This window comes from Nansenia antarctica, assembly GCF_963989245.1.
Source record: "Nansenia antarctica genome assembly, chromosome: 2".
In the NCBI taxonomy this organism is placed as follows: Eukaryota; Metazoa; Chordata; class Actinopteri; order Argentiniformes; family Microstomatidae; genus Nansenia; species Nansenia antarctica.
In genome coordinates, this window is record NC_137675.1 from 57980089 (window position 1) to 58007308 (window position 27220).

The following is a 27220-nucleotide window of genomic DNA, read 5'->3' on the forward strand; positions in this document are numbered from 1 at the left end:
ACACCTAGGTAAAACTGAAACCATCCTATACGGATCCCCATCTAAACTCAGAAAGGCTGAAAATTTTAAAATAAAAGTGGGTAACATTAATATCACAAGAAAAGAGGATATTACATACCTGGGCTCCATCTTAGAGGCAAATCTTTCCGGAGATAAAATGGCAGCAAAAGTAATCAAAAAAGTGAACCATAGAACTAGATTCTTGTACAGGATATCCTCACTTGTCAGTAAAAACACACTGAGGACCCTATCAGGAGCTCTCATTCAATGTCACTTCGACTATGCCGTAACATCATGGTACTATAGAACCACAAAGGCCCATAAAACAAGACTCCAGACAGCCCAAAATAAACTGGTTAGGCTTCTGCTAGGCCTCAACCCTAGGACACATCTAACCGCTGCTCATTTTTTGAGCCTTGATTGGCTACGAGTAGTTGACAGAGTGCAGCAGCTTGCACTGGGCCTGGTCTTCAAGATACGCTACACCACAAAGACACCCAAGTACCTGTCAACATACTTCCAAAAAGTGAACAACGTCCACACATACAACACCAGAGGAAGCTCCACGAACCACGTTCAACCGCGTTGCACCACAAACAAGGGGTTAAACTCGTTTGCAAACTATGCAGTAAAAATGTGGAACGCCCTTCCTATAATCTTAAAGGAGTGCAAAACACTGCCCACCTTCAAAACCACTCTCAAAAAACATTTACAGGAGGCTGCAATCCGTAACTGGACCCTCTAAATCAAAAATCAGATTAAAAGACCCGAACTACCCACTGTACATACTTTGTGTTTTGTCCCCCGCCCCCACCTGTGGTGTATGTCCCCACCTGTCCTACCCGCTGTACATACCTTATGTTTTGTTGTATTGTTCTTCCCATGATGGATGTGTGTTTATCTTGTAGATAGTAATAGTTATTTGTCTGTATTATCTTGTAGATAGTACTAGCTTTTTTGTCTGTCTTACATGTAACGATGAATTGAGAATCAAGGACCCCAATTGAAATAAGCCAGTGGCTTTCTTGGGTTTTTATCCTGTTAGTTGACCGTGTATGTAATATGTACTTTCATGTACCTACTTCTGCAAATCTTCTAATAAAGTTTTCAATCAATCAATCAATCAGTCTTTGCACAAGAGAGGGTCCAGTGGTGGCAAGCATTGTGTAATCACTGCCCATCTGCTTGAGTGTGTTCTGTGGTTAGTCCACTTGACTTGGACCCTTCAAAACAACACTGCCAGTGTTGATGGATGTCCTCTCTCTTCCTGAACCATTCTTTGTCAGTCATCTTTTCCCACGGATGTTGGCCTCAGCTGTAGGAAGACATAGTAAGGCAACAGTTGTTTATTTGGCTCTTCTTTATATGCAGATCAATATGCTGCACACTGTGTGTATGTATACGTGTGTGTGTGTGTGTGTGTGTGTGTGTGTGTGTGTTCTATGTGCTCTGGCTCTTACTGGTGTAGTCCTGGGGTTGCATGGGTCTTGAGATGACCTTTCTGAGAGCCTCCATCCACTCTCTCTGCTCGCTCTCCTGCTCACACATGAAGACAAACTGCCGGCCTGGTGTCTCCATCATGAGGCCACACTTCCACTTGTTCCCTCTGGCCCATTTTGGAGCACAGTCCTGAACAGAGTAACCACTGCTCTCTGGGCCAATGAACACCACCCCCTGCTCCTCAGCATCCTAGGCACATGCACACACATGCACATGCACACACGCAAAAGAGTGGAGAGAGTGAAATAAAGAAGAGGGAAAAACCTGATGCCTGTATACACACACACGCGTGCATGTTAAGTTCATAGGATTTAATTTGGTGTTATAGGAGGACGACTTCTTTCTTACCAGTTGGCCTTTAAAGTAGAGGAGCTTCCTGTCCTGGGAGTCCAGAACGAACCATCTCTTTTTGAACGACTCCCTTTTCTACCCAACAAACACATTCGCATTTCACATGTTCATAAATGTAATAAATAGTCGGTTGTCACCATTTTGTAGTACAGACTAGTAATTAAGTACAGACTAGTAAGAGAACTACCCACTCTGGGACCTGTCTTCTCCATGAATCCCTCTTTAAGGTACTTTCTGGTTATCCTCTGTATCAGCTGTCAAAATAAGATCACATGGAAGAATACAGAAGATCTACCAGTTGGCTTTTCTAGATGTGTACATTTTAAACCGAGGTTATGCAACAACCTCAAAAAATCTGATTAGCATAAAAACCAAGTTGCAGTTACTGGAAAGACCATCGTATGGTAGCCTCCTATAACTGAAACTCAAACAACTTCCTCTAAATGCATTGGCTCATGAACGTTTAAGTCAAAACAAGTCAAGACCTCTTCACATGACAGTCATACAGACATACAAATGAGGTATAACACAAGCATATACTGATAGTCAATCACAGTAAGAAGGGTGCTCAAAACTTACATCTTTATCACTTCCTGTGGGGTATGCTGTTTTCAGGTACGCAAATCGAGCAGCACGAATGGCGTTAAACCAAGAGACAATCTCCTAAGGGGCAAAACTAAATGGTTGGTTTTCCAAGATGAAATGGATGTCAACTAATGCTAATGGTATTGACTTACAGCTATTTCCATCTAACTGTCAATACTTAGAAAACAGCAAATATCTAAGACTTGTTTATAGGTATATAAGGTATATAAGACTATTCAGAGAGATATAAAAAGAAAGCATGGCCCACCTCAGCACTCTCATGGTAGACAAAGAGGTTCCTGATGTGATTGCCCTCAAGATAGGTTATCTGCATTCCATGGGCATGACCAATCTTCTCCGGTTGAAAAGTGGCATTTAGGTCTTTGACTGAGATGACCGCCTTGGGCCCTTTGGACTCCTGAGGGCGCAGAATGATAATGTAAAAAGCTGCATCAACACAAAATGTGGCTTTACTAAAACAGCATGTGTAGCATACCTGATTTCAGCAACAAAAAAAAAATGCTAAATGTATGTTACATGTTTGTTACAATCTTCACAACCACTGAAACTATGTTCATGTTTTTAAAATCAAGTGACTATCAACAGCAGAGTAGCAATTCAGTTTATTTACGTTGGCCATGTCAAGGATCTCTAAATGGTAAATCGACTGCACTTATTATTCCAAAGAGCTTTACAATGGCCTCTCATTCAGCCATTCACAAAGACATTCACACACCAATGGCGGCAAGCTAACATGCAAGGCGCCGGCCCACTCATTGGGAGCAATTTGGGGTTCAGTGTCTTGCCCATGGACACCTCAACACGTGGCCAGCCAGGGATCAAACCGCAAACCTTGCGATCATTAGACGCCGGCTCTACATCCTGAGCCAAAGCCACCACCCCATCCTGAGCCAAAGCCACCCCCCCCCCCCCCCATCCACCTCTCATGCTTACATCTTCCTTGTTGTAGTAGGCCAGGGTGAATTCCTTCTCTGACAGAACAAACTTCCTTTTGAGAAAATGTCCATTTTCCTTCCCCTTCTTCCATAGTATTCCTTCATAGAAACCTGGAATGGACCCAATGATACTGTAAGTAATCTGTCACATTCCCCTGAGTGTTCAAAACATGTGGGTCCTGCTGAAATGAAAGGAGCGTTGGCACCATATGTATGCTGATAATAACATGTTTGTCTATGAGGAACAAACTATATTGGTGCTGCAAGTGTTCCACTTCCCTTATGATCTGGTCAGAAACTAAGTGGGTCATTTTGATTGATAGCACGCAATACAGAAACTGAAGAAAAGGCAAACTATCTTGTAATATATATACAGTATATGTATTCAATATGTATGAAACCTGTAGAATGGGAATAAAGGCACTCAACCTGTGGTGTAGGCCAGAGGGGGGTACTTGGTCTCTCCAGTAAATTCCATCCTCTCATATTTGGATCTTATCCATTGCTCTCTCAGGACGCTAGGGTGAAGTGGGGGTGAGATGTTATACTGGGATCACTGAGCATGAAGAGAAAGCAGGGTTGTCTGATCATTGTGTTGCTGATGCCTTGCTTTTCCCCTACAGTATGTTTTATAAGGCACATCGAACCCCAAACAAGACTCTTATTATGCCATGTCTTTTTGGGGGGGAGAGCAAGTCAATCACTGACAAAATGCTGCTAGTGGCAACAATTATTGAAGCCAATTCGATGGTGAGTGGTTGCACTTCTGTTTATCTAAGAACAATACATGCTGTTTCCTTCCCCACCCTACACTGTACTGCAACATCAGCAATCCTTTACTTCTCCAAAATGCTGCCATTTTGCCACAACAATAGGGATCTCCAGACGAGTCCAGAGGTAACTTACGCACAATCCTCTTGCTGGGGCCGATAGTAGAACAATGGTACTGCTTTCTCATATAAAGCTTGCACAGTGGTATTTCCATTGGCTTTCATGAACTTCAGTCATACACCAACCCCCCAAAAGGAGACATACCGGTATATGCAGAGAAAAAGAGGACATAAAAACGCTGTAGTTCACTGAATGGGTCATGGAGCTGACACAGGAAACAATAGTATCAAAAACAGTTCTCCATATCCAGGACTATGAGTGAGGACGATACCACAGAGGTCCATACCTCCACCAGCTCATCATCCCAGAAGTCCAGCCGGATGGATTTGATGCGGCTGACAGTGACCAGGTTTCTGTGTGTACCAGAGCAGTTCAGACACACAAACACCCCAAGCTTGTAGGATGCCCAGTCTGGGTCTACAGTGTGCAGACGAAGAGAGGTTAAACACAACTAGAAAGGCCCACATAATCACTCAATGGCTAAACAGAGCTGAACACGAGAGTCATGAATGTGGGTTGATCTGATGATCAACAAATGGAAGTTCTTCTGAAAATTCGTTATAAGTTCTATGTAGTGGGTGTACGATCATAAATAAAACTTGATTCATAACCGCACAATGTTAGGATATTTATAGCATAGCATAGAGTACAGCACAGTGTTTTATTTGTACAGTATAGTATAGTGGATAGTGTATATAGCCTTTATTTATGTAAACCAGCTCTTTTCCCTTCTTGTTTTAGTATTTTTCTTTCCTAGCACCAGGGGAGCCCCCCCTCCCAAATTTCGTTGTATGGTACCTGTACTGTATTAATGACAATAAAGACCATTCATTCATTCTTTCATACAAAGACACACGCACGCGCACACATACATGAAATTATCCGAAAATTAAGAGTTTTAAAATAGGCCTAAACGTGATATTTTCATAAATGTCTCTTTCAATACATAACAATTCCATTGAAACGGAGATACCCCTCAAAGGTCTGTCACTCACCCGCGGCGCCACAGTCTGCGCATCGATTGTTCTCCGGCAGTTTGACCAATTCCAGTAAAATCTTTTTGTTTCGGTCATGGTTTGACATAATGTCGCAAATAAAAAACTCAGATCAATGTTTGAAATCCCAATCATAAGGTTACGTAGTGCTCACTGACCATTTTACAATAAACGTTTCAAAGGTTGTTTGACAGCTTGTCAATGCGAAAGCTAGAACAAGTGTCAATGTTAAAATGCGTGTGACCTCCCACTACACTTGAACACAATGCAAAACTGACGTGTGCTCATTGAACTCCTGAGCCTCATATATCTGTTCGCATTAATTACTGACAACCTCAACTCGGAGCAATATTACTGATAATAAACGGCCTGACGCTTTGATAATCTATGCCATTTCGCTGACGCTTTTTTCTAATGCGACTTACATTGAAGTATATATGGTCCCAGCGCGCCATGCTCTAACAACTTTGATCAGCCAATGATTTGTTTCGTTGTGACAATGAGTCAAAAGGTTCTACATCTATGAGATGATGTGCTACTTCTAAATCTTAGCTTTTAAGGTCATAACTAGTTAGCAAAAACCCAACCAAATCTAAATTCACACATGCAGGCTAGTGATGGATTACAGCTAGACATCAAAACAAAGTCAATAATAGATATAGCTACTCCTATGCAAAAAAGAAATACACAACAGGCCCTGAAATGTGATACAAACCTTTATTCACTCAAATAATATTTTTTATACCATTGTGATTCATGTGGGAGTAACGCTTATGACCGACAAATGAACTTGTGGACTTTAATTGAACAGTAAAAAAAAAGTGAGGTCCAGAGTGCATTAACAGGATTGTGTTCATCTTGTGTGGTTTGACAATATCAAATAAGCAACATAGCCTTTATACAAACAAACTCTACAAGTGTATTTTACAAATATGTTAAAATGTTACACGTGAAACATTAACACCAGAAATCAGCTTGATTAAATGCTATTTCCTGCCATATGCATTTGTACAGTAATATTAAACAGTGGGAGCAGTGTGACTTTATGTTTGTTTATTTGTACAAATAGGTAAATATTTGCTCTCCACAAGCAAACTCTAATGTATTACCGTACTTGATTAAAAAGCAAAGCAAACCACAAACACATCTCAAAATCACATCACAAAATCAAATCAAAATCAAAATCAAAATCACATCACAAAGCACATCTACATAAATCACACTGATACAAATGTACACTAAACAAACATAAAGTCACACTGCTCCCACTGTTTAATATTACTGTACAAATGCATATGGCAGGAAATAGCATTTAATCAAGCTGATTTCTGGTGGGATCACAACCAACCAAGCTGATGATTGCTTCAATACAGTAATCAAGTGTCAGATAAGATAGCACATCTGTATTCAATTTCCAGTTTAAAGTGATGATACTAGTGTAGTTCAGGGGAAGTCCTCCGCCAGGTGTCGCACTGTGCTCTTGGGAATGCCCAGGTGGATAGAATCCAGATAGTGCAGAAACCTGAAAGTGTGTGTGTGGGGGGGGGAGAGAGAGAGAGAGACGGGTCAGATTCCAACCCTATTGAGGATTTATACATCATAAAATGTGCCATTGACTGGGTGTGATAAGTGAAACAATCTCAGACACAAATAGACTAGACACATAACAAGTTGCACAGTTCCTTTTTTTTTTTTTACCTCAATAGTGTAGCATGTAGAACTGACATATTTATAGTCAATTACCACCTACATCACTTCAGAAAAAACTCACACACTTGGTTGAGCAGAAATGAACCAACATCCTGTTCATACTCATATAGACCACGTCTCGATTTCCACCCTCAGCAAGACGTGTCATGGGCTTCTCTAGTAAACCCATGCATAAGCGTACTAACAATCGTGTACTAACAATATCAATCATCTACAGAGAGATAAGTTTCCATAACCATATACCATATATACTCACTGCAATGCGAGTCGCTTTGGGTAAAGCCGTCAGCTAAATGGCATATATTTGGTAGACTTGGATCCTGTCCGGGGGGGGGACGGACTTGTACATCAAGCTGCCTCACGGTACAGAAACAGGAGATAGGCTGTTGCCCTAAGGGCCGTTCTAGCTCGAATGTACAAGGCATACAAGGCAACTTACTTACTTCACAGTGAAGTAGAGCAGAAACCTGGGGTGGAAGAGAGTTGGGCGAACCCTAGAAATGATATAATGTAGCTCTGAACACCAGCATTTCTAGAACCCCTGACCTCTCACCTGCGTTTCACCTTGCCCTGCTCCTTGAGTGTCTCTGCCCTACAGATGGCTCGTAGGGATGGAAGGTAGTCTACAGCTACTGCCGGTCTGTTACCCAGAGTCCCAAACCCTCGGCTGGAGAGCAGAGTGTCAATGACCTCCCTCCTCCTCTGGAGAACCCTGGAACAGGAGCGCAGCAAACAACAGGTTAAAAGACACTCCTCTATTACCCCAAATGTCCTGAAAAAAGTATGTCTTTCAAATGTTTGACACTACAACAGTACTGGAAGATGAAAATAATGGATAAACAAAATATTCAAAAAGCATTTAAACATGTTTATGAAGCTGCTCAATATAAGCAATACCCTACCTGCCTACTGATCACATGGATTAAATGCTGAAAGGACTGAGAGACAACTCACTTTGGCTCACAGGGGCTGTCCTGAGTGAGGCTGAAGGCCTGTCTGTGCTGCGCCACAGGGAGAGTGAGCTCCATCACAGCCTCCTTCCCCAGCTCCCCCTCCAGAGCCTGGGCCCTGCCCCACGCCTCAGCCACCCCAGTCCTGCACCTCTCAAAGCTCAGAGCCTCCACAGAAGCCTGGATCTCCACCGCTCTCACTCCCTCCGCCCAGCTCCCTCCATCACACCCCTCCCTGGGCTCGTCGGTCATCCCGTCTTTCGTCTCTGATCTGCCGGTAAGACCAAACACATGAGTCTCTCTGGCGCCCCCTGTGTGTGGTGTTTGAGAAAGCAGGGAGGCGTCCAGGAAGGACATGTGGTCCAGGAACTCAGCCAGGGAGCCCAGACAGTGGGACACAGGCTCGCTCTTCATCCTCTGCTCTGGGGTCAATGGCACCCTCCTCGTTCTCACAGGGACAGGAACAGAAGCCTGTGCCACTTCCTTTCCAGTCTGAGGTCCCTCCTCCTTGTCAGTGGTGTTGTCCTCTGATTGGGAGGCTGTCGGAGGAGAGCTCTGTGGTTTGGGAAGAGAGAGGAAGGCGTCGTCCGAATCAGAGTCGGAGTCTAAACAGTGCTGCTTTTTCCTCTTCATCCTGGAGGACACCTTCACTGGGCTGCCGTCCTCCAACCCTTCTGCCACCTGCAGGAGCACGGGGTGGGCCAGTGGGTCAGTCTGCTGTTGTGATTCAGTCTGAGGTCCCATGCTGACTACTTCCCGTGGCTCAGTGCTAGGCTCTTCCTGTGTCCTGTTGACCACTTCTTGGGTTGGTCTACAGGCTGTGATGGTCAGGTCTGTGACAGGCAGAGGCAGCAGAGCCGCCATGTTGGAGTACAACAGGTCCACTCCACTCCTCCTGCTCTCTGTCAGCAGCTCCAGGCAGCCCCGCTCCACTGTGGACTGGCTCTGAGGAGGCGACACACTTCAGTTATGACTCACGGTACAGTCAGGAATACACTAAGATACTCACATGACAATAAGCTAATAACTAATGTTTCTTTGGTATTCATTAAAACATAAGTTGCATTACATACTACGAGGTACAAGAGGTAGTAAACCCATTCTGTAGAATGCTTCTAAGTGCAGTGAGGGGATATGAGGTGGACAGCCTACCCTGAGGAGGTCGTACACGTCCCTTTCTGGTTCGATGTTCAGCAATCCAAGCAAGCTCTCTGTGCAGCCGGTGTCACAGGGGGGCAGGGGGGTTGGGATCGCCCCCTCACACACAGACCCAGCTTCCACTGCCTCTCCAGATCCCTCTGTCTTCAGCTGGAGCGCCATTGCTGAACACACACAACATGATTTGTTTATTACTGTAAGTTAAAACACACTACTCAAGAGAATTTCACATAGTACTGCTCATAACAGGTGAACTAGATAATCTTTAAAAAAATAAACTGATACACCTTGTGTCTTTTTCAAGACACCAACTAAGAATTTCCATAAAGTCCCTTGTCTCTCCGTCTCTTACCTGTGGGGGCTGAGTCTGGGGTGGGACGGGGTAATTGGCACCCCCCGGCACTGCGTGTCCAGAACTGCAGGTGTAGCAGGCTGTGTCTGATGTCGCCCCTGTTGAGGCTGAGCAGAGAGGACACGTCCCGGGGGTCTGTCCGCATGTTCTCAGCCAGACACAGAAGCTGCAGGTAGCTCACCACATTCACCTGTACGAAGGAGTGAGAGCTGTCACTACAGTACAGCTACTAGACCTGGGCGTGCAACCAAGATAATGGGGTTCCCTCAATAAGTCAACAGCAACCTGGTTAGCAACCATACGACCCAAGATTACACAGGATAAGAGGTTGAGGGAATAATATGGTAGTCTTACCACTGAGGGCGCTTTGAAATGAATCTCTTCGAGATAGCCATCAAACATGGCACTGAAGGTGGGATCTAGAGGAAGAGACGCAAGATAAGATGAAGGTCCAAATAGTGCAAGGGCATTGTTACATCACACCTGACAGTTCTCTGTATGTTCCACATGACCGTTAACCAAGGACCGCCCTGCACTCACCACTGGTCGTGAGGATCACTGGTCTCTTGGTGGTGGTCATAAAGGTTTTGATGGCAGCCAGGAACCCTGAGTCGTCATCAAAAATCACATCCACCTCCTCAAACAGAATGAGCGACGTGGCTGCTTTCTTGCCCTGCTCCTCACTGGAAGACTCCTTTCTGGTGGCTGGTGGTTCCTTGGGAGGATCTTTCGTCTTTGTCTTAACGGCACTCTCTTTTGCTTTTGTAGTCTTCTTGGGATCGGCTGTGTGGAGAGGAAGAAAAAGTTAAAACATCAACATTATTATTATTATTATGCACAAATTCTGGTATTATTCACTTTTCTATGTTGTCTGGGCCAGGTTTCCCTAACCCCAGGCCCTATAGGAAACAGCTCGACAGAAACCAGAAACGAAAGATAAAAGTTCGGTTGACGTACCCGTTTGTTGCTTCTTGTCTTGGTTGCCAGGTTCTTTGTTGGTGGGTCGACCCATTTTGAAGTAGCTGGCCAGGGAGGTGGGGGCCAGGCCTCCTCTCTTGGGGCCACGTGGGGACTGGGGGGCTTTTCTCGGGGAGGAGACCACCCTGCGGGGAGAGTTCACCTTCCCTGGGAGATGGAAGAAATAAGAACATTTCATCTTCAAGCCAAAGTAACCCGGTTACTGTAATGAACTATGGGACATATCCAAACTGGAGAAACAAGTTCTCAAAGGAAAACCACAAAGGTAGCCAGTCCTAGTCAAAGCATAAGGGTACTCCACTCACTGGGTGAGATTCCTGGCCTGACAGAGCTGCTGCTGCTGCTGCTGCTGGAGTTGTTGAAGTAGCAGGGCTTGTGGGCGTTGACCCCCTGGACGTCCACCTGGTGGGACTGGGTGGCCTCCTTCAGCTGTGACAGGATCTGCCTACCGGTGCGCTGGGATGACGCGTTCACCTCAAACACCTGGGGATCAACAGGGAGGGGGGCAGGTTAGACACACAGACACTATGAACAGAACCGTGCAACATGTTGCACTGGCTGACACATGCTGCCAATGGTAGACGTGAAGGGACCTTGAAGCCGAGCTCCAGGGCGCAGGCGTAGACAGCAGCGGTCTTGCCCACCCCCGTGGGGCCAGTGATCAGCAGGGTGTTACACATCAGGTCCTCCCCCTCCTGAGCATCCCCTTCCTCACAGTCCCAGGAGTCTGAGCAGATGAAAAGGGAAACACTAGGCTGTTATAGTGCAGTACACATTCATAGAAGATGTTTCACTTCTCATGACTTGGTGCTATCTGAGATAGTCCAGCAGTGGGACAAGACAACATTGTTTTGTATTTAATTGTCTCTTACCGTTGCTGCCTTCTTCTTGCTTCTTTTCCTTCTGTTTTTTCCTCTCTTCTTGGTCGGCTCTGAGTTTCCACTCCTTCAGCCAACTACAAAAGTACCAATGAAAAGTTTGTTTGTGAATGAAGCCTTTCACACAAGGAGCCAGGTATTGAAACCATTGATTCATATATTGATCTATAGAGGGTGCCTAGGACACACACACTGACACCTTCATAGTGCCTTACCTGTGCAGCCTCCTCACTGAGCCAGTGTTGCCTATGACATCACTGGAGTGCTGTGGTTGGTACTTCTCTGTCCACAACACATCCTCTTTTACCAAGTCTGTTGAAATGAGAGCAGTTAAAGTCAGTAAGCTGACAGAGATTTTAAAACCGATTGTGTAAGGTAAAAAGGGGAAACAAGAACGACCAAATCACACAACGGAATACATTATTTCCCATCTTTAGCCATCACAATAGGTGCCATGAGGTCTGAAGTTTTAGATTTAATTATTTGATATGCTCTTCACCTTCTTTCCCAGAGTTTTCTGCCAATGGGGAGTCTTCTATCAGCACCACACAGTCACTCTGAGGGGAGAGTGGCGTGTTCTCCACAGAGGGTTTCGCCTCCTCCTCCTCCTCCTCCTTGCACCTCTGAGCCCGGCTCTTACGCCCTCCCCTCCTAGGGAGCGGAGGGGTAGAGGTATCCCCTGTTGGCTTTATACCTGGGTGGTCTGTGATCACAATGGTCTTCTCCTCTGACAACTTACTGGACCTCTGTTTCTTGGCAACCTTCCCTGGCACTTCACCCTCATCCACACGCTTCCTCTTCCCCCCCACCGCCTCAGCTGACACCGGGGCACTGGGGACTCTGGTGACAGGGTCTGGTTCTAAAGAGTAGAAAAGTGGTCTCATTAGCATTTCAGTAAGTCAGTAAGTGTATTTGATATTTCTATTATGATTGGGTGAAATTCCAAAGAAGCAGAGTCAGGTGTCTCCCTCTGACCTGATGTTGTGCATTGTATGAGGTGGTCTGTGCGCCTCTTGAGGAAACGTGTAAGATACCGCTGGACGGGGAAGGGAGGATTGGACGCACTGATCTCCCCCATGAGGAACTCACGGATGGGCTCAGAGAACTCCTCTCGCCAGCCAGAGCCCTGTGTCAACAGCAAATCACTTCAGTTATCTAAAATGACTAATTCAAGCAACCACTGTTTACTTGATGTAAAAGCAATCTAAACGTACCCTTTCACTGTCAACTCTAGAAGCTGACACAGTCGTGCAACAAGATAAACCATCAAGGGATGGAAGTGGGTTTGAAGGCAAGCAGCGAAGCTTTTTCAGGCACTGTAAGAGTTGAGAGACGGGCCATGGTAGACTCCAAAGAGGGCAGTCTGTAAAGGAAAAAGAAGAATCAGGCTTCTGGTTTGCTGGTGCAAATCCCAGTTATTGTATCAAAGCGATGGGACAACTTTGGTCAAGGTGTGAGCTAAATAACTCACCCTGGGGAGTCTGTAACACATGCACTAATGGTTGGACGGAGGAGCAGGACACAGTATAGGCATCTTTGGTGGCAGCACTTTTGGCAATCTGTTTCTTGAAGGAGTCAGGTAGACCACTCTTCAGGAACTCTTTTCGTGCCCGGAACTGCTCATTATCTTGGGAGTTCTCTGAACCTTCGTGGCTAGAAGAGGGAGAGCATGAGGTCCACATTTAAAAAGTGTTGTGTTGTAAGAGTTGTGGATGGTAAAAGTTGAACTTATAAGTAATAAGCTATGAGTAAATCAACAGATGGCCACGTGGACACGGAGAACATGATGCATATGCAATAGAGTAGTCACTGGTTTCCTTGACGAGACATAAACATATTAAAGTGTTAGTTTGAGCCAAGTAGGTATTTACCTGCTTTCATCAAAGATGGATATGACTGCTGTCTTCTGAGCCTTTTTGGGAGCTGAATACAATACATGACATTCATGTTAGTCCTTCTATGAGCAGGTTTGGAAAATCCAAATCTATAACTCTATTGCAAACAATTACAAAATACCTGCTGGATTCTTGCCCTCTTTGGCTACATTTCTCCCCAGAACTTCATTCATGCTCCGTAACCGTTTCTGAGGTTTGCCTTTCTCCGGTGCTGCCTGAGCAGCAAGGAAAACCACAGAGTCCTGAACAAATAACAGTCCACGGAATTATGAATTAATTAATTGATCCTATGAACATGGCTTTACTGCACAGCAAATGTAATTAGCAGTAAATTATATGGACAGATATTAGGAAAAATCTAGTGGGGGCACATTAGAAAACATCTAATAAGCACTGTTTAAATCATGTTAAGCATTGTTTAAATAAAAAGCTCTTCAGCACAGGGACAGTACCTCATCCTCACAGTAGCTCTTCTTGGTGGAGGGCTGACTCCGTGAAGACCTTCGCAAGGATTCTCTCTCCTCTGCAGCAGCCTTCCTACTCTGCTTTATAGCTCGTGCTTTCTCCACCAACTTTTTGGCCTGTTTTCTCTTCTTGGATGCATTTGATCTCTGAATAAGAGAATTCAAATAGTAAGACATTTAGACATAGTAAGACATTAACATTTAAAACATAAAATATATACGTATATATACTTATATATAAATATAATATATATATACAAACTCAAGCACTATTTATGACCACACCGTAGAAAGGTTAAAATAACATCCACAATGAATCATTCCCTTAATATTATTCCAAATATCAGGCTTTGCGTTCTTCAACAGATAATGACAATCACCTTAACTGGACTCAGTATTTCAAAATCACTTCCACCCTCAGATTTTGAGTTTGAGAAGACTCTGGTAAATCTCATCCTAAGAAAGAAAATGAAACAACAGTTAAGAATAGTAGACATTACAACTAAGTACAATGGACAAAACAACACAGATAATCAATACCAAAAACATGATTCCATGGCTCTACTCCAAGACCCAGGTGTTCCTCACCTGATGGGACTTTCCTTCTCATCAGCTGGACAGAGCACCTCCGCCATGAAAACTCTGTGTTTAGACCTGGGCGTCTTTGGGGTGGACATCTGGACATCTTTAGTCCTCCCTTGGCTCTTTGTTTTTAGTGCCGGGGTGACAGTCTCACTCTCAGTGACAGGTGTCTGCCTGAGGGACACATCTCTTTTAGACCTCCTAACTGTCGGTGTGGAGGTGGGGGTGGGCTCCTCTGTTGCTTTAGCCTCAGACCCTTCATTCGTCTCCATGGGAACAGGTTCTTCCTGTGTTGCAGGTGAGGGGACTGACTTCTCCTCCTGGACCTTCTTCCTCCCTCTTCTCCCAGGTTTCTTCTTGGCTATCTTTCCTCCTGCACTGTCAGCGTCGGGCTGCACTGCCTCTGGGACAGAGATGGGTGCCTTCTCAGCTGCCTCGTCCACAGCCTCAGCTGAATCCTTCTCTGAAGGCTGCTTCTGCTTACCCTGGCTCTTACCAGGCTTGGCTTTGGCCCCATCTACACTGGCCTGCTTGAAGGCACTCATAAACTGCTTCCTCTCCACCTGGGTGCACTTGGGTGTGGAATCTGATTCAACAACGTCAATCTCCAGGTCCTCCTCTAGCAAAACCACATTGGATTTCCTCTTGGGAGTGGGCAAAAGCTCTGGTCTAACTTGCGGATAGGGAGAGGACGCAGGCTTCACCTCTGCTGCACTCTCCTCCTCTTTCCTCTTGGTAAAGATAGAGGACATCTTTTTTTCCACAGCCCTGACTGGCTCGTGCTTATGAGAGACGGCATGCACATCTGCTTGGATGGTGAGGGTTCGGGGAGACACCTGCTGTGGACACGGCGGCTCCTCAGGACCCCTATTTTCACTGGCGTTCGGCACGTCCAATAGGCCTACCTCTTTCTCCTCTGGGTCAAGGTTGACTATGCTCTCCCCTTCGTTCTCCCCCTGGCTCTGTAGGAAGTCCTCAAAGGAAATGGTGATGGTGCTCCCATTCAGTCGAGATGCCTCGTCCACATTGACCTCCATGCTAGCATCACACAAGGACAGTTCAGCCTCCTTGACCTCAGACACACACTCCCTTTCCTCCACCTGCTGCTGCTTAGCTTGACCTTTTGGGTTAAGGTTATGTTTTTTGTTTTTTGACCCTTTAGGTCGGCCCCGTTTTACCTTGTCTCTTGGAGGTACTTTAGGAAAGGAGCCATCACAGGTTTCCCCTTGTTCTTGCTTTACTGGGGGGCCTCCTTTCAAGTCTCCCTCATGATGTTTGTTGTTTTGGGATTTTTTAGCAGATATAATCTCAATGTCATCACCATCTGACTCCCCAGCCACACAGGCATCTGCACTAATCTGGGCCAATAGAGCTGCTGTATCACTACCCAGGACACCAAAGCTTCTCACAGCATTGTCTGCTGAATCTCCCTCGTCTATTGTACCGTCACAAATCACACAGTCCTCTGTGGAGTCTGTACTGTACACCTTCTGTAACTGCTTGGTAGCTTTGCTAGGCTTTCTTCCCCGTTTCTGGGGTTGCTTGTGTTGCCTCTCAGTGGTCTCTGGGTGGCCAGGGGCTTCAGAAGGCTGAGGCCTGTGTCTGTTCTCCTTGGGCTGCTCCAGGGTGTTGCCCTTCTCCCTGACAGGTGGGGTCTTCCGGCTGAAGTAGTCCATGATGTTGTTGGACTTGGGTGGGGAGAATGGTTTCTCCTTAGGCATGGGAGAAAAGTAGTTGGTGATCGTCTTGACAGTTGGAGAGTCGCCATCTTTGCGTGATTTCTTACATGGCTGTAAAGAAAAATAATGACAATGAGAAGATGACACTATAAAGTTACACAAAGCTCATTAAACGTCAAATTCATGCTATTATTCATATGTTATTGCTTAGACAATTATACATACCTGAGTCTCAAAGTCTTCAATGACAGATGCCATTGCAACCACCCCAGCCATAATTTCACAGACCTAAAACATGAACGATAAGGTTTTAGTTTAAAGCAGACTCCGTACATTAAGACAAACATATTTCTAGAGGATTTAACTAACTAGCTTAGTGGTTAGTCCAGCTGACTTGCTAGATTCATCAAAGAGACCCATCCCACCCTGGGAACGGCTGCCCTTGGGCAGGCGGTTCAGGACCATGTCCGCAAGGACAAATAGACTGAAGCTCAGCTTCTACCCTAGGGCCATTCAGGCCCTGAACACAGCAAAGACCTAGGTTCTAGGCCCTGGACAGTCTGGACGGATTGATGGCAGCTACTAGATTGTCATCAAGTGCAATACTGAAACACAACTGTGAACATTTCAAACCTGCAAACTGCGACACTTTAAATGAATGTGCAATAATACTATGTGCAATATGACAACCCTCGTGCACATAAGGTTCAGAGATAGGGAATGTTAGGATATTTATAGCATAGCATAGAGTACAGCACAGTGTTTTATTTGTATAGTACAGTAGTATAGTATAGTGGATAGTGTATATTGACTTTATTTATGTAAACCAGCTCTTTTCCCTTCTTGTTTTTAGTATTTCTTTCCTAGCACCAGGGGAGCCCCCCCTCCCAAATTTCGTTGTATGGTACCTGTACTATATCAATGACAATAAAGACCATTCATTCATTCATTCATCATTCAAATGATTATGTAGCCAAATTCCAACATTATTGCAAGGACACCTTTCGTAGTGTTTTTTTGGGGGGTGAAAAGCTAGAATGAAAATGTGCATGTAATGAAGTAGCTACTAGAGACGGTCCAGCAGCAGTAACTCGGCCACAGTAAAACAGTCATGTCTCGAGCCCAGTGACAGGCTAGAGAACGACCTGCCCAGACGAAGGAAAACAAAAGAACACTTACCAAGTTGTCGTGTCGTACACATCCAGAAGATTCACATTCACTGCTCCCTCTAAAGTGCAAAAGACCAAACTAAGTTACTAACTATGATAACTGCCATTGTAGAGTGGTTTGCTAAGTGGCTGCCTGTCTGTTCTTGGCTTATTTATGTGCAATACCTTGACATTATCAGACGAATGTTCGATTACATGGCTATCTATCGCGCGCGAAAAGTAGGCACTAGGAAACTGTTCCCCTAGTAGCTGCCAAGTACATATATTAGTATTACAATCAATTGTCTACATAGATATTAAGTTATTCCGTAAATTCGAATGCAATACTACACTGATAACTGGCTACGCCGCAGTGTTTTCGAAAACCCGCCTGACTTCTTGTACAAAGGGCGCCAAATATTGTTAACCTTTACCACTGCCGAATCCACCAATCATTAACGAATGACGTCGTGAACTGTTGTTGAGTGAGACTCCGCCCACTCTAGCGTTTTAATGTAAATCATTTGCTGACCTCTGACCTCTACCGGTCATAAGGTCTCTGGACACAGCAATATCACAAATAATTTGCTATAATTGTATATGATCATAAAATATATGAGTGGTTTGAATGGTAATATTGTTGTGTTGTTTTAACTTGACTTATGAATAAACATATTGTTAGTTTAAGGTGGTGTATGTGTTTCAGGCAATCGCCCCTATAATCAGGTTCACATGGCATTTTGGGGGGTTTCTGCTGATGTATTTATGTTGTCGGTGGTGATACGATTCTTATGTTAATAAGGTCTATTGGTCTGACAAAAGGTATAACGTGCTGATGTCATCAGTAACTCGATACCTTTGATTAACATTCAGAAGAAAAAACAAACGAATGATGTCATGATGACCACCATATTGTTACTTACCTGTACAATACTTGTGCTCCATAATACAACCTGTCAATCAAGAAGCCGTCAGGGATGCAAATTAATGTGATGGCTTTTTCCTCCCATGCCACTGACAGACGAGATAGTTTAATCGCGCTGCGCACAAGGTGTTAGTGAACAAATATCCCCGTACAATGTTATGTTGGACACCAATTAAAGGACACAGAGCTGCTTTTTATATAATCATTGATTTATAGTGAACTCTTATGGAGGACCAAGTCTGTCAAAATTAACAATAAATATATAGACACATAAATGAATGTATGAACAAATAAATGAATGAATACACACAGTATAACGAAATACATTTCTTAATTTTGACAGACTTGGACCTCCATACTTCCTTCCCTCCCTTACTTACTTGCCCCTCCCCGAGTCTTGACTGACCGTCTTCCCGCGCATGCGCAGCTCTGCCCCGGCCTCATCACGCTGAAGGCTGATTGACACTTTGGTCTCCTCTCCTCCTCTCCTCCTCACGGCCCTCCAACATGGCGGAGTTCAGCACAGTTCCAGTGCCTTCGCCCGGGGCCGGAGCACCTCTCACAGGCGGACAGACAGCAGCGATTGGGAACGGCGGCGCAATCAAGAAAGATGCCTTCGCGGACGCGGTCCAGCGGGCCCGGCAGGTGAGAGGAGGAGGGGGAGTGGAGCTTGTTGTTACTGAGGAGGAGGGGAGGAGAGAGAGTTGGGGATGTCCCGCTAGTCTCGTTGTTGAGCCACAAAGCTAGTTAGCTAGCTAACGTTAGCCCGCTAACTGTAGTGTTTGAATGCAATAAAACATGCTAACTAGCAGTCAGCTAATACAGTAAGCTAATTCGAAGAATACCCTGTTATTTAACGATGGTTTATTATTGTCGTGTGTCCCCGTAGCTGTGGCTTTTTCGGTGGCAACATTGTTTTGTCTAACCAGCGGGTAGTTAGTTAGTTAGCACTCTCGGGCTGCTCGCATGCAGACACTGGCTAGCTAGCTTAGCTTGGTTGCTAGCAGCGCGTCAGTCCTGATGGTGTGACAGACAGGCAGGCCTCGAGCCTTCACCCCACGCGCCTGTGTTTTGGGTGCAACCCCAACAACGAAATAATCAATCAATAAATAATACATATTCAGCTGTCAACAAATTACTCTGCTCACATGGTTGGCAAGCGTTTCGTTTAATATGAAATCAGTTATGCCAAAGTAATGTAAGTTCAATGAGTGTAACGTTCTCTGCGGCGGTTGTCTCAGTTGCGTTAGAGTGCTATTCATTATGTTCCCTCAATCGACGTTTTGGATGTGTGCACCAGATTGCTGCTAAGATTGGCGGTGATGCTGCTGGGGGTCCCCCTATGAACATCAGTAATGCTACAGACGGCTTTCCCTTCACTGCACAGAAAAGGCAGCTTGAGGACCCAGGTATCATAATCAACATTGATTCTACTCCAGACACTTATCAAGAGTGGCACACATACACAGCCCATAATTCACACAGACCACTTTGAGAGTCATAGGTGACAATTTGCTTTCTATCATTTGCTTTTGTATCAGATCAACCAGAGAGCAAGAAGATGGCCCCACAGAGTGACCTGGACTCAGCCACGGCCCTGTGTAATTATTTCCCTCTTTTCTACAGCTACACATGATCCATATCTTACATACATTTTACCGAGAGCATGTCTGTCTGCCCCATCTCCCCTTGTCTGCCAGTGTTTGCTGCTTAGTTTTGTCATGTCCTTATCTTGCAATGTGTCAGTAATCTGAGACCTGTTCTCTCTCTCTCGTCTCCTCACAGCCATCGGAGCCCAATTAGCCGCTCTTGCTCAGCAGAGGTAAAGTCAACAGAGCATGTAACTGATGAAACGCATTGTCGGTTGATAATTCCACCACCCGTGGTTGTAATTAGGATTCCTCAGTATTCAAAACGAGACTATACTGGAAATATGTGGGCTCTTCTAGAAAGACATTCAAGGGTTTCATGATAGTCTTTATTAAGTACTGTTTGAATGTGACCTCCATCTCAGCTCCTCCCTGTCTCCCCTCCACAGCGCCAGGCCCACGACCAGCTCGGAGGACTACAGTGTCCCTGACAGCATGGTGGGACTCAGTGAGTGCAACTTTTCTAACACGGCCATCTAATGTTTGTGTTAATGTCTGGGGCTGATCGTGGTCAGATCCTGAGCTGAAACCCTTTACCGACGTTGTGAAAGCATGAACCACAGAGTCCACTAGACCCCACATGATGATAAACTCCTCCCCTCTTCCTCTCTCCCAGTCATCGGTCGTGGTGGAGAACAGATCAATAAGATCCAGCAGGACTCGGGCTGCAAGGTTCAGATAGCCCCAGGTATGTCCTTCAGCAAGATTATTGTTGGACCTTTTTCCCCACTTTTTTGTTCTCCCTCTTTTGAAGAATTGGCCATTGGCTGTGTTCAGTGTGGTTGTTTGTGACTTGTGTGTGGCTTGTGTTTAGACAGCGGCGGTCTACCAGAGAGGAGCGTCTCTCTCACAGGGTCCCCAGACGCCATACAGTAAGTGTTAGACCCCACAAAGTGTGTGTGTGTGTGTGTGTGTGTGTGTGTGTGTGTGTGTGTGTGAACAAGATTATATGCATCTTTGCTGACACAGATGAGGTAATGGTTTGTCTGAGAAATATTACATATTTTATGCAACAGAATGAATATACCATTGCTGTTTTAGCTTTATACTGCCCAATACTTTTCACCATGTGATTGTGCTCATCGGATGACTGTCCCTCCGTCTTCCCTAGGCAAGCCAAGATGCTGTTGGAAGAGATTGTTTCCCGAGGGAGGGGCACACCCCCTTCTTCTTTCCACGAGGCGACCAATGGGCAGAGTGGCTCGGTGCAGGAGATGATGATCCCTGCAGGGAAGGCCGGCCTCATCATCGGCAAGGGAGGAGAGACCATCAAACAGCTCCAGGTATGTACACTGGGCTCCTCGGTTGACACACACGTGTGCGTTTCTGTTGACAACATTTCTGTCGTGATCAGGTGTTTAGATGTTTAGGAAGGATAAGCCTAGCAGCGTTGAACACAGTGTTTCCCCTACCATTGCCTTGGGGGGGCGGGCCGCCCTCCCAACGGAATCCCCCGCCCCCCCCAAGAAAGAGGAATTATTACGGACGTAGACACCAAACATCTGATAAGCAGGCTAAAATATCCGCGTTTTTTAAACGCACCCAACCCGAATCTGGCGAGTGGCAAGCCCATAGGCTCGTTGGTAACGTTATTCCGCCGTAGTCTCGCATAGCCAGACCTATCTCCACACTTCGCGCTGTGCCAGCGCTGGAGAATAATACAAGATTTTGCGCAAGTGTGCGCGCGAGACGCAAGAGTTTTTGCCGGCTGTGATGTTTGCAGATTGAAAGTAAGCAAGTTGAAACGTTAGCAAATATAATTGCTGAGTGTTCTGACAGAGAAAATTGGTTAAAATTGGTCGTTATTATCGTGACTAGAAAGTGTCTGACTATAGTTCCATAGTGTAAATAGTGTCAAAGAACTAGCAAGCTAGCTAGCTCAGAGGTGATGAGATGAGCTAGTCTCCCTGCACACTTGCCAGCTAAAGAGCTAACTGGAGGCACTTTATTATTTTACTTAAAGTAGATACTACTTACTTAGTTGATACTATCTTTCTTATTCTGCTAGAGTTGGGCTTCATGGTAATACCATAATGGCATATTTACAGTACATGGACAGTTGATTGAAGCATTGGAAATGTCTGTTTTTTATAGTTGGACATACGATTTTTTTTCAGGTGAGAGAGTAAAGTCAAATGATTATCTGACTGGATTGCCCACAGCAATTCAATATTCAATTTTAATTATGTTATAAATTGATATGGATCAATTTATGCCTCTTATTAGATTATAAATACTCTGGCTGTTTTGTTTACCTTTTGGTTGACAGCAAAAGGGAGAGAGGAGGATAGGGAGGGAGAGAAGGAGAGAGAGCAGGATGGTGTCGGCACACCAGAGAGAGAGACAGCAAGAACCAGGTGAGAAAGTGGACAGGTAGTCAAGACCACATAAGTAAGTAGCCTTGAGAACCGATGGTTCTGGAGCCTAATGGCCCATAGGGCAGGAGCCTATCTCCTGTTTCCGTAGCGTGAGGCGGCTTAATGTACAAGTACACCCCTGGACATGATGCTGGTATGAGGCAGGGTCTTACCCCCTGGGGGGGGGGGGGTCCATGCCACGGTCCATGCCACCCCCCCAAGGCAGCAAACCTAGGGAAACACTGGAACACTGGTGTCTTTTTCTTTTTTTTTCAGGAGCGAGCCGGAGTGAAGATGATCCTTATCCAGGATGCGTCACAGGGACCCAACCAGGACAAGCCCTTGCGTATCATCGGGGAGCCATACAAAGTCCAGGTAGACTGATAGGGCAGATTAGCTGTAAACTAGACTACTAACTACTCTGCTGGCTTTCACAGGGAGAAAATGTGTGTTATAACCTATAATCACTATTACAATAGTTCTAGTTAAAGGCAGATACTTGAATATCTGTATATGTGGCTCTGGATAAATACATGTAATCACCAACTGCTTTCGGCAAGCTGCTGTAACGCTGCACTGCAGGTGGAGGGTTTGTGTCAGTTGCGGTTGTGTGCCTGCCTGTCTGAATCCTTCTCTGTCCTGGGGCTGCTCAGCAAGCCCAGGAGATGGTGCAGGAGATCCTGAGGGAGAGGGACCACCCCGGCTTTGGAGACAGGAACGAGTACGGCTCTCGCATGGGAGGAGGAGGAGGTGGAGGGGGAGGGGGAGAGGGAGGCATGGACGTAAGTGGAGGTGGAGGCATGGACGTAAGTGTGTGTGTGTGAGGAAGTACATGAGCTGTTGTCAAGACAAGCAATTCCCCAACACTGGGCTGACGTAGGACTGTTTGTAAAAAGGTACTTGGCTCTCTGATTGGCTCTGACAGGTTCCAGTGCCGCGACATTCTGTAGGAGTGGTGATCGGTCGCAGCGGAGAGATGATCAAGAAGATTCAGAACGACGCTGGAGTCAGGATACAGTTCAAACCGGGTACATTGTTCTTTTTTTTCTTCTAATTTTGTGACGGCTAAATGAAGAAGCTTTGCATACGTGTGCCGTGAAGCTCTGTGTGTTAAAACGTATTGTCTTTGCAGATGACGGCACAGGTCCTGATAAGATAGCCCACATCATGGGTCCTCCTGACCGCTGTGACCATGCCGTCCAAATCATCAACGAACTGTTGCAGAGCATCCGGGTCAGGGAGGAGGGAGGACAAGGGGTGCGTACCACACACACACACACAGCTTATACACAGTAAATAACACCACTATAACAGGGTACTGTTAACAAGCAAGTGTATTGCAGCAGCCTTCATGTCATTGCCATTCTTTGGGGTATAAGCAACATTTAACATATTGTTAGTGGTAATCTCCAGAATGATTTCATTAAATGAACTCAACAACAACCCCTTGACCGATCCAAGGAACATTTAAGCAAATACCCTCAGTTTAAACAAAAAACTCAGGCTTAACAGTGAACGCATTCAGGACTGAGACTATAACGGTGTGTCCCCCTCTCCACCCCTCCATACAGGGCCCCCCAGGGCCTCCAGGAATGCCCCCAGGCGGCGGCAGGGGTCGTGGTCGGGGTCAGGGTAACTGGGGCCCCCCTGGAGGGGAGATGACTTTCTCCATCCCTGCCCACAAGTGTGGCCTGGTGATCGGGCGTGGGGGAGAGAACGTCAAGGCCATCAACCAGCAGACGGGGGCATTTGTGGAGATCTCCCGCCAGCCTCCCCCCAACGGGGACCCCAACTTCAAGCTCTTTGTCATCCGGGGATCCCCCCAGCAGATAGACCACGCCAAGCAGCTCATCGAGGACAAGATCGAGGTACGGGGCTCTACTCATCAGCTCTGTGGTGGTGGTGGTGGTGGTCCAATATATAAGATGGAATAGCGTTCCCCATCATGGCATCAGGAAAAACAAGGCTCTATATAAAACAGTGTTACACAGTCTGAAGGGCCTATTTATCATATGCACATCTGGGATGAAGAGCATGTGACACATTCTAGCGTTTTGGTGCGCATGTCTGCATCCGATGTAATGTTAAGACTTTTCTTTCGAAAAATGTGAATACATTTCTGCGTTGTTGAAAATCAATGACACTCGCTAGTCAACTAACACAGCTTGTTTTGTGAGCCTGCTAACAATGTACGGTAGTGTTATAGTTAACTAGGCAGTGGGGATTACTCACCGAATCCATTGTATTGCAGCATTCGGCTTGACTAGCGAGTTTGTGTTGTGATTCTCAACAATGTTGAAATTATGGATTTCCGTGTTTCAAAATAAAGTCTGAACATTTTGATTGGTTGCCAACATGCGGACCAAAACACTAGACCGTGTCACATCTGTGTCCATGTACAAAATACATGCTGATGACTGGTTGTTGTGTTTTCCAGGGCCCTCTTTGTCCTGTTGGTCCTGGTCCTGGTGGACCGGGCCCCTCTGGTCCCATGGGTCCCTATAATCCTAATCCCTACAACCCCGGCCCTCCCGGAGCCCCCGGACCACAGTAAGTCCATCCTCCCCGTCACACACTGTTAGTAGTGTGGCGTGGCTCCACTAGACTTAGGAGGCCATCACACTGTGTGTACCATGTTATTCACTCTGTAATGGAGGTGTAGAGGTAAAGAAAACAACAACATTGTGATTATCCTCCTCATTGGCTCTCTTACTTGTTGAGATATTCCATTACTGTGTCCTGACCAATGGCAATGTGCCGTGATTGAGTGCTAACAGAGTTGTCCTTCCTCTCTCTACCCAGTGGCGGCCCCCCAGGTCCTCACCAGTACGCCCCACAAGGCTGGGGCAACGCCTACCAGCAATGGCAGCCCCAAGCACCCCATGACCCCAGTGAGTGACCCCCCACCCCCCCCTTCCTTGACTTCACCACCCCACAGTCAGTGAAGCTGTTGCATGTCAGATATTGCAGCCCTATTGTTCCGTATAGTGTTGCCGGGCAAAGTGTTTTTACCGGCTTCTTTTCCTTGTTTCCTGTCTTTGTGATTCACTCATATGAAAGGACAGAATGGGCGAAAGCAACCCAGAGGCACCTCAGCCGAGCCTAGGTGGGCTGTGTTGGAGCCCTACATTTGAGCTTTACCCTATCGGTCGTTTCAGATGAATGTTTCCAATAGAGAGGAGTCTTTAGCGGCACATTGCCCGGGGACTGTTAGCGCCAGGCTGTGATGGGAGAATGACATCTCGCTCTGTCTGACCACCTCTTGATAACCCTGTCTCTCTTTCCCCCTGGTTTCCGAGCCACAGGACACTAGCAGGGCAAGCTCACCCCTATGAGGACCTCACCTCCAACTGCATCTTTTTTAGGCAAGGCAGCTGGCGTGGACCCCAACGCAGCCTGGGCTGCCTACTACGCCCAGTGCTATCAGCAGCCAGGGGGCGCCGTGCCAGGACAGCACCCTGGAAACCCCGCCGGCGCCCCTGCACCCGGCGAACAGCCTCAGCCTGCCCAGACCCCCGGGGGTCAGCCGGACTACACCAAGGCCTGGGAGGAGTACTACAAGAAGATGGGTGAGACAGAATGCTGTATTACCGTAACACTTTTGCATGATGTTTAGCATGATAAACCAATTCTATCCACACGATTAAAATACGAACAACAACAAGTATCTGTTGGAGGCCTTGCTCTTTCAGGGCTGAACCCTATAATGTGTTTTCATGCATCAACTATGTGAATGGTAGTTTCAAGTGAAAACACGCGCACACACACACACACACACACACACACACACACACTGGGGTGTCCAGTTGGGATTGGGCTGTGTCAGTAAGGCCCTCCCTCCTCTGCTCCTCTAGGCCAGGCAGGAGGCTCGGCCGCGGGGGCAGGCGGTGGACCTGGTGGACCTGGAGCCCCAGGAGCAGCAGCAGCAGGAGGAGGAGGGGGAGGAGGAGGAGGAGGAGGGGCTCCAGCCTCCGGGGGAGGCCAGCAGGACTACAGCGCTGCCTGGGCAGAGTACTACAGACAGCAGGCTGCTTACTACGGCCAGCCAGGACAGCCTGGGCAGCCAGGGCAGCCTGGCACCCCTCAGCAAGGACAGCAGGTACGCTATATTAATGAACAATCACCCCATAAATAAAGTCCTTTGAATTTAAAGGAAACTCCCCACAGGTGAACAGTATGAATGTTTCAACCACGGCTGCCTTAAAGGTTTTGATTGATTGATTTGATTGAAAACTTTATTAGAAGATTTGCAGAAGTAGGTACATGGAAGTACATATTACATACAAGGTCAACTAAAAGGATAAAAACCCAAGAAAGCCACTGGCTTATTTCAATTGGGGTCCTTGATTCTCAATTCATCGTTAAGGTCTTACTCTTGCTCTGTTGTGTTTGTGTTGCAGACACAGTGAGATGCCGCGGCTGAGAATTGAGTTTGGAAAGAGGAGAAAAAGGATACTACTTAACCCAGACAGCCAATGGGATCTGGACATTTTTAATTTGTTTTCAAATTTTAGTTTGAAAGGAGTATTTTTTCTTTTTCTGAAGCTGTGATTCAATGGCAAAATCACCACCCGATTCACCACCCTAACACTTTTTAATAAAATATGAACAGAACAAAAAACCTTCTTAGTGCTTTGCTGGTGAGTGGGATAAGAGGACTGATTCACAAGGTCGTGCTACTCGACTGGTCCTTCCCTCCCTTTTCTCCATCTGTCAATCAAGAACATGACTATGGGGGAGCCCTGAACTCACTGGCTGAGACACTCATCATCATTCACCCTCTGACCTAAACTCTTCTCCCTGTCCTATTAACCAGAGAAACCGTCTACTAAGAGTACTTGCTTCCGGTCCTACTACTGCATTTACTGAAATGAGTATTGATTTATAATGAATTACATTTCTAGTAGAAGTAATAATAGTGGGAGGTTTGGCTTTTCAAGCTGATTTAGTTTTGATTTTCAGCAGTTTCACTTAAATCTTATTTTGATTTGGAACATTCCCATCACCCAAGTTGCTTGGTCTCCATCCATTTTTACTTTGAAGTACAATGTTGTTGTTTTCCTTTGTACGTTTGTGTGTGACTGTGTACAGTGTAAGAATGCGTCTTTACAAGTGATGATGATACATGCATGTGTGTGTGTGTGCGAGTGTGTGATAGCACAGTGAAAAGACTTCCCAGATTGTTGAAAGCTACTCAACACACCCACGGGTATATCT

At 45.9% G+C, this 27220-nt stretch overlaps 3 protein-coding genes across 3 annotated transcripts; 1 reads left to right on the forward strand and 2 right to left on the reverse strand.

The window, feature by feature from the left end:
* Nucleotides 1-1286: 1286 nt before the first annotated feature.
* On the reverse strand, nt 1287-5366 carry adap2 (ArfGAP with dual PH domains 2; the record flags this gene model as incomplete). Its single annotated transcript, XM_080523699.1, has 11 exons — nt 1287-1315; nt 1461-1689; nt 1849-1926; nt 2043-2105; nt 2431-2514; nt 2705-2854; nt 3391-3503; nt 3822-3910; nt 4299-4390; nt 4570-4700; nt 5279-5366. 11 exons carry the CDS (start codon nt 5364-5366, stop codon nt 1287-1289), a joined length of 1146 nt encoding a protein of 381 aa, XP_080379825.1.
* A 1250-nt stretch (nt 5367-6616) lies between these two features.
* atad5a (ATPase family AAA domain containing 5a) lies at nt 6617-16182 on the reverse strand (the record flags this gene model as incomplete). Its single annotated transcript, XM_080523163.1, has 21 exons — nt 6617-6800; nt 7542-7700; nt 7943-8883; nt 9091-9260; nt 9449-9638; nt 9803-9867; nt 9989-10231; nt 10406-10573; nt 10732-10909; nt 11020-11153; nt 11299-11381; nt 11520-11616; nt 11804-12163; nt 12280-12430; nt 12519-12667; nt 12776-12957; nt 13176-13227; nt 13321-13441; nt 13652-13808; nt 14252-16035; nt 16150-16182. The coding sequence occupies 21 exons, from the start codon at nt 16180-16182 to the stop codon at nt 6722-6724; spliced, it is 5496 nt and encodes a 1831-aa protein (XP_080379289.1). The 3' UTR covers nt 6617-6721.
* A 2322-nt stretch (nt 16183-18504) lies between these two features.
* LOC308149648 (far upstream element-binding protein 2-like) lies at nt 18505-26521 on the forward strand (the record flags this gene model as incomplete). Its single annotated transcript, XM_080522535.1, has 18 exons — nt 18505-18642; nt 19298-19406; nt 19539-19598; nt 19783-19819; nt 20036-20094; nt 20263-20334; nt 20461-20518; nt 20758-20929; nt 22280-22378; nt 22657-22809; nt 22929-23031; nt 23136-23260; nt 23575-23871; nt 24441-24553; nt 24806-24894; nt 25369-25572; nt 25858-26102; nt 26404-26521. 18 exons carry the CDS (start codon nt 18505-18507, stop codon nt 26410-26412), a joined length of 2142 nt encoding a protein of 713 aa, XP_080378661.1. The 3' UTR covers nt 26413-26521.
* Nucleotides 26522-27220: the final 699 nt, after the last annotated feature.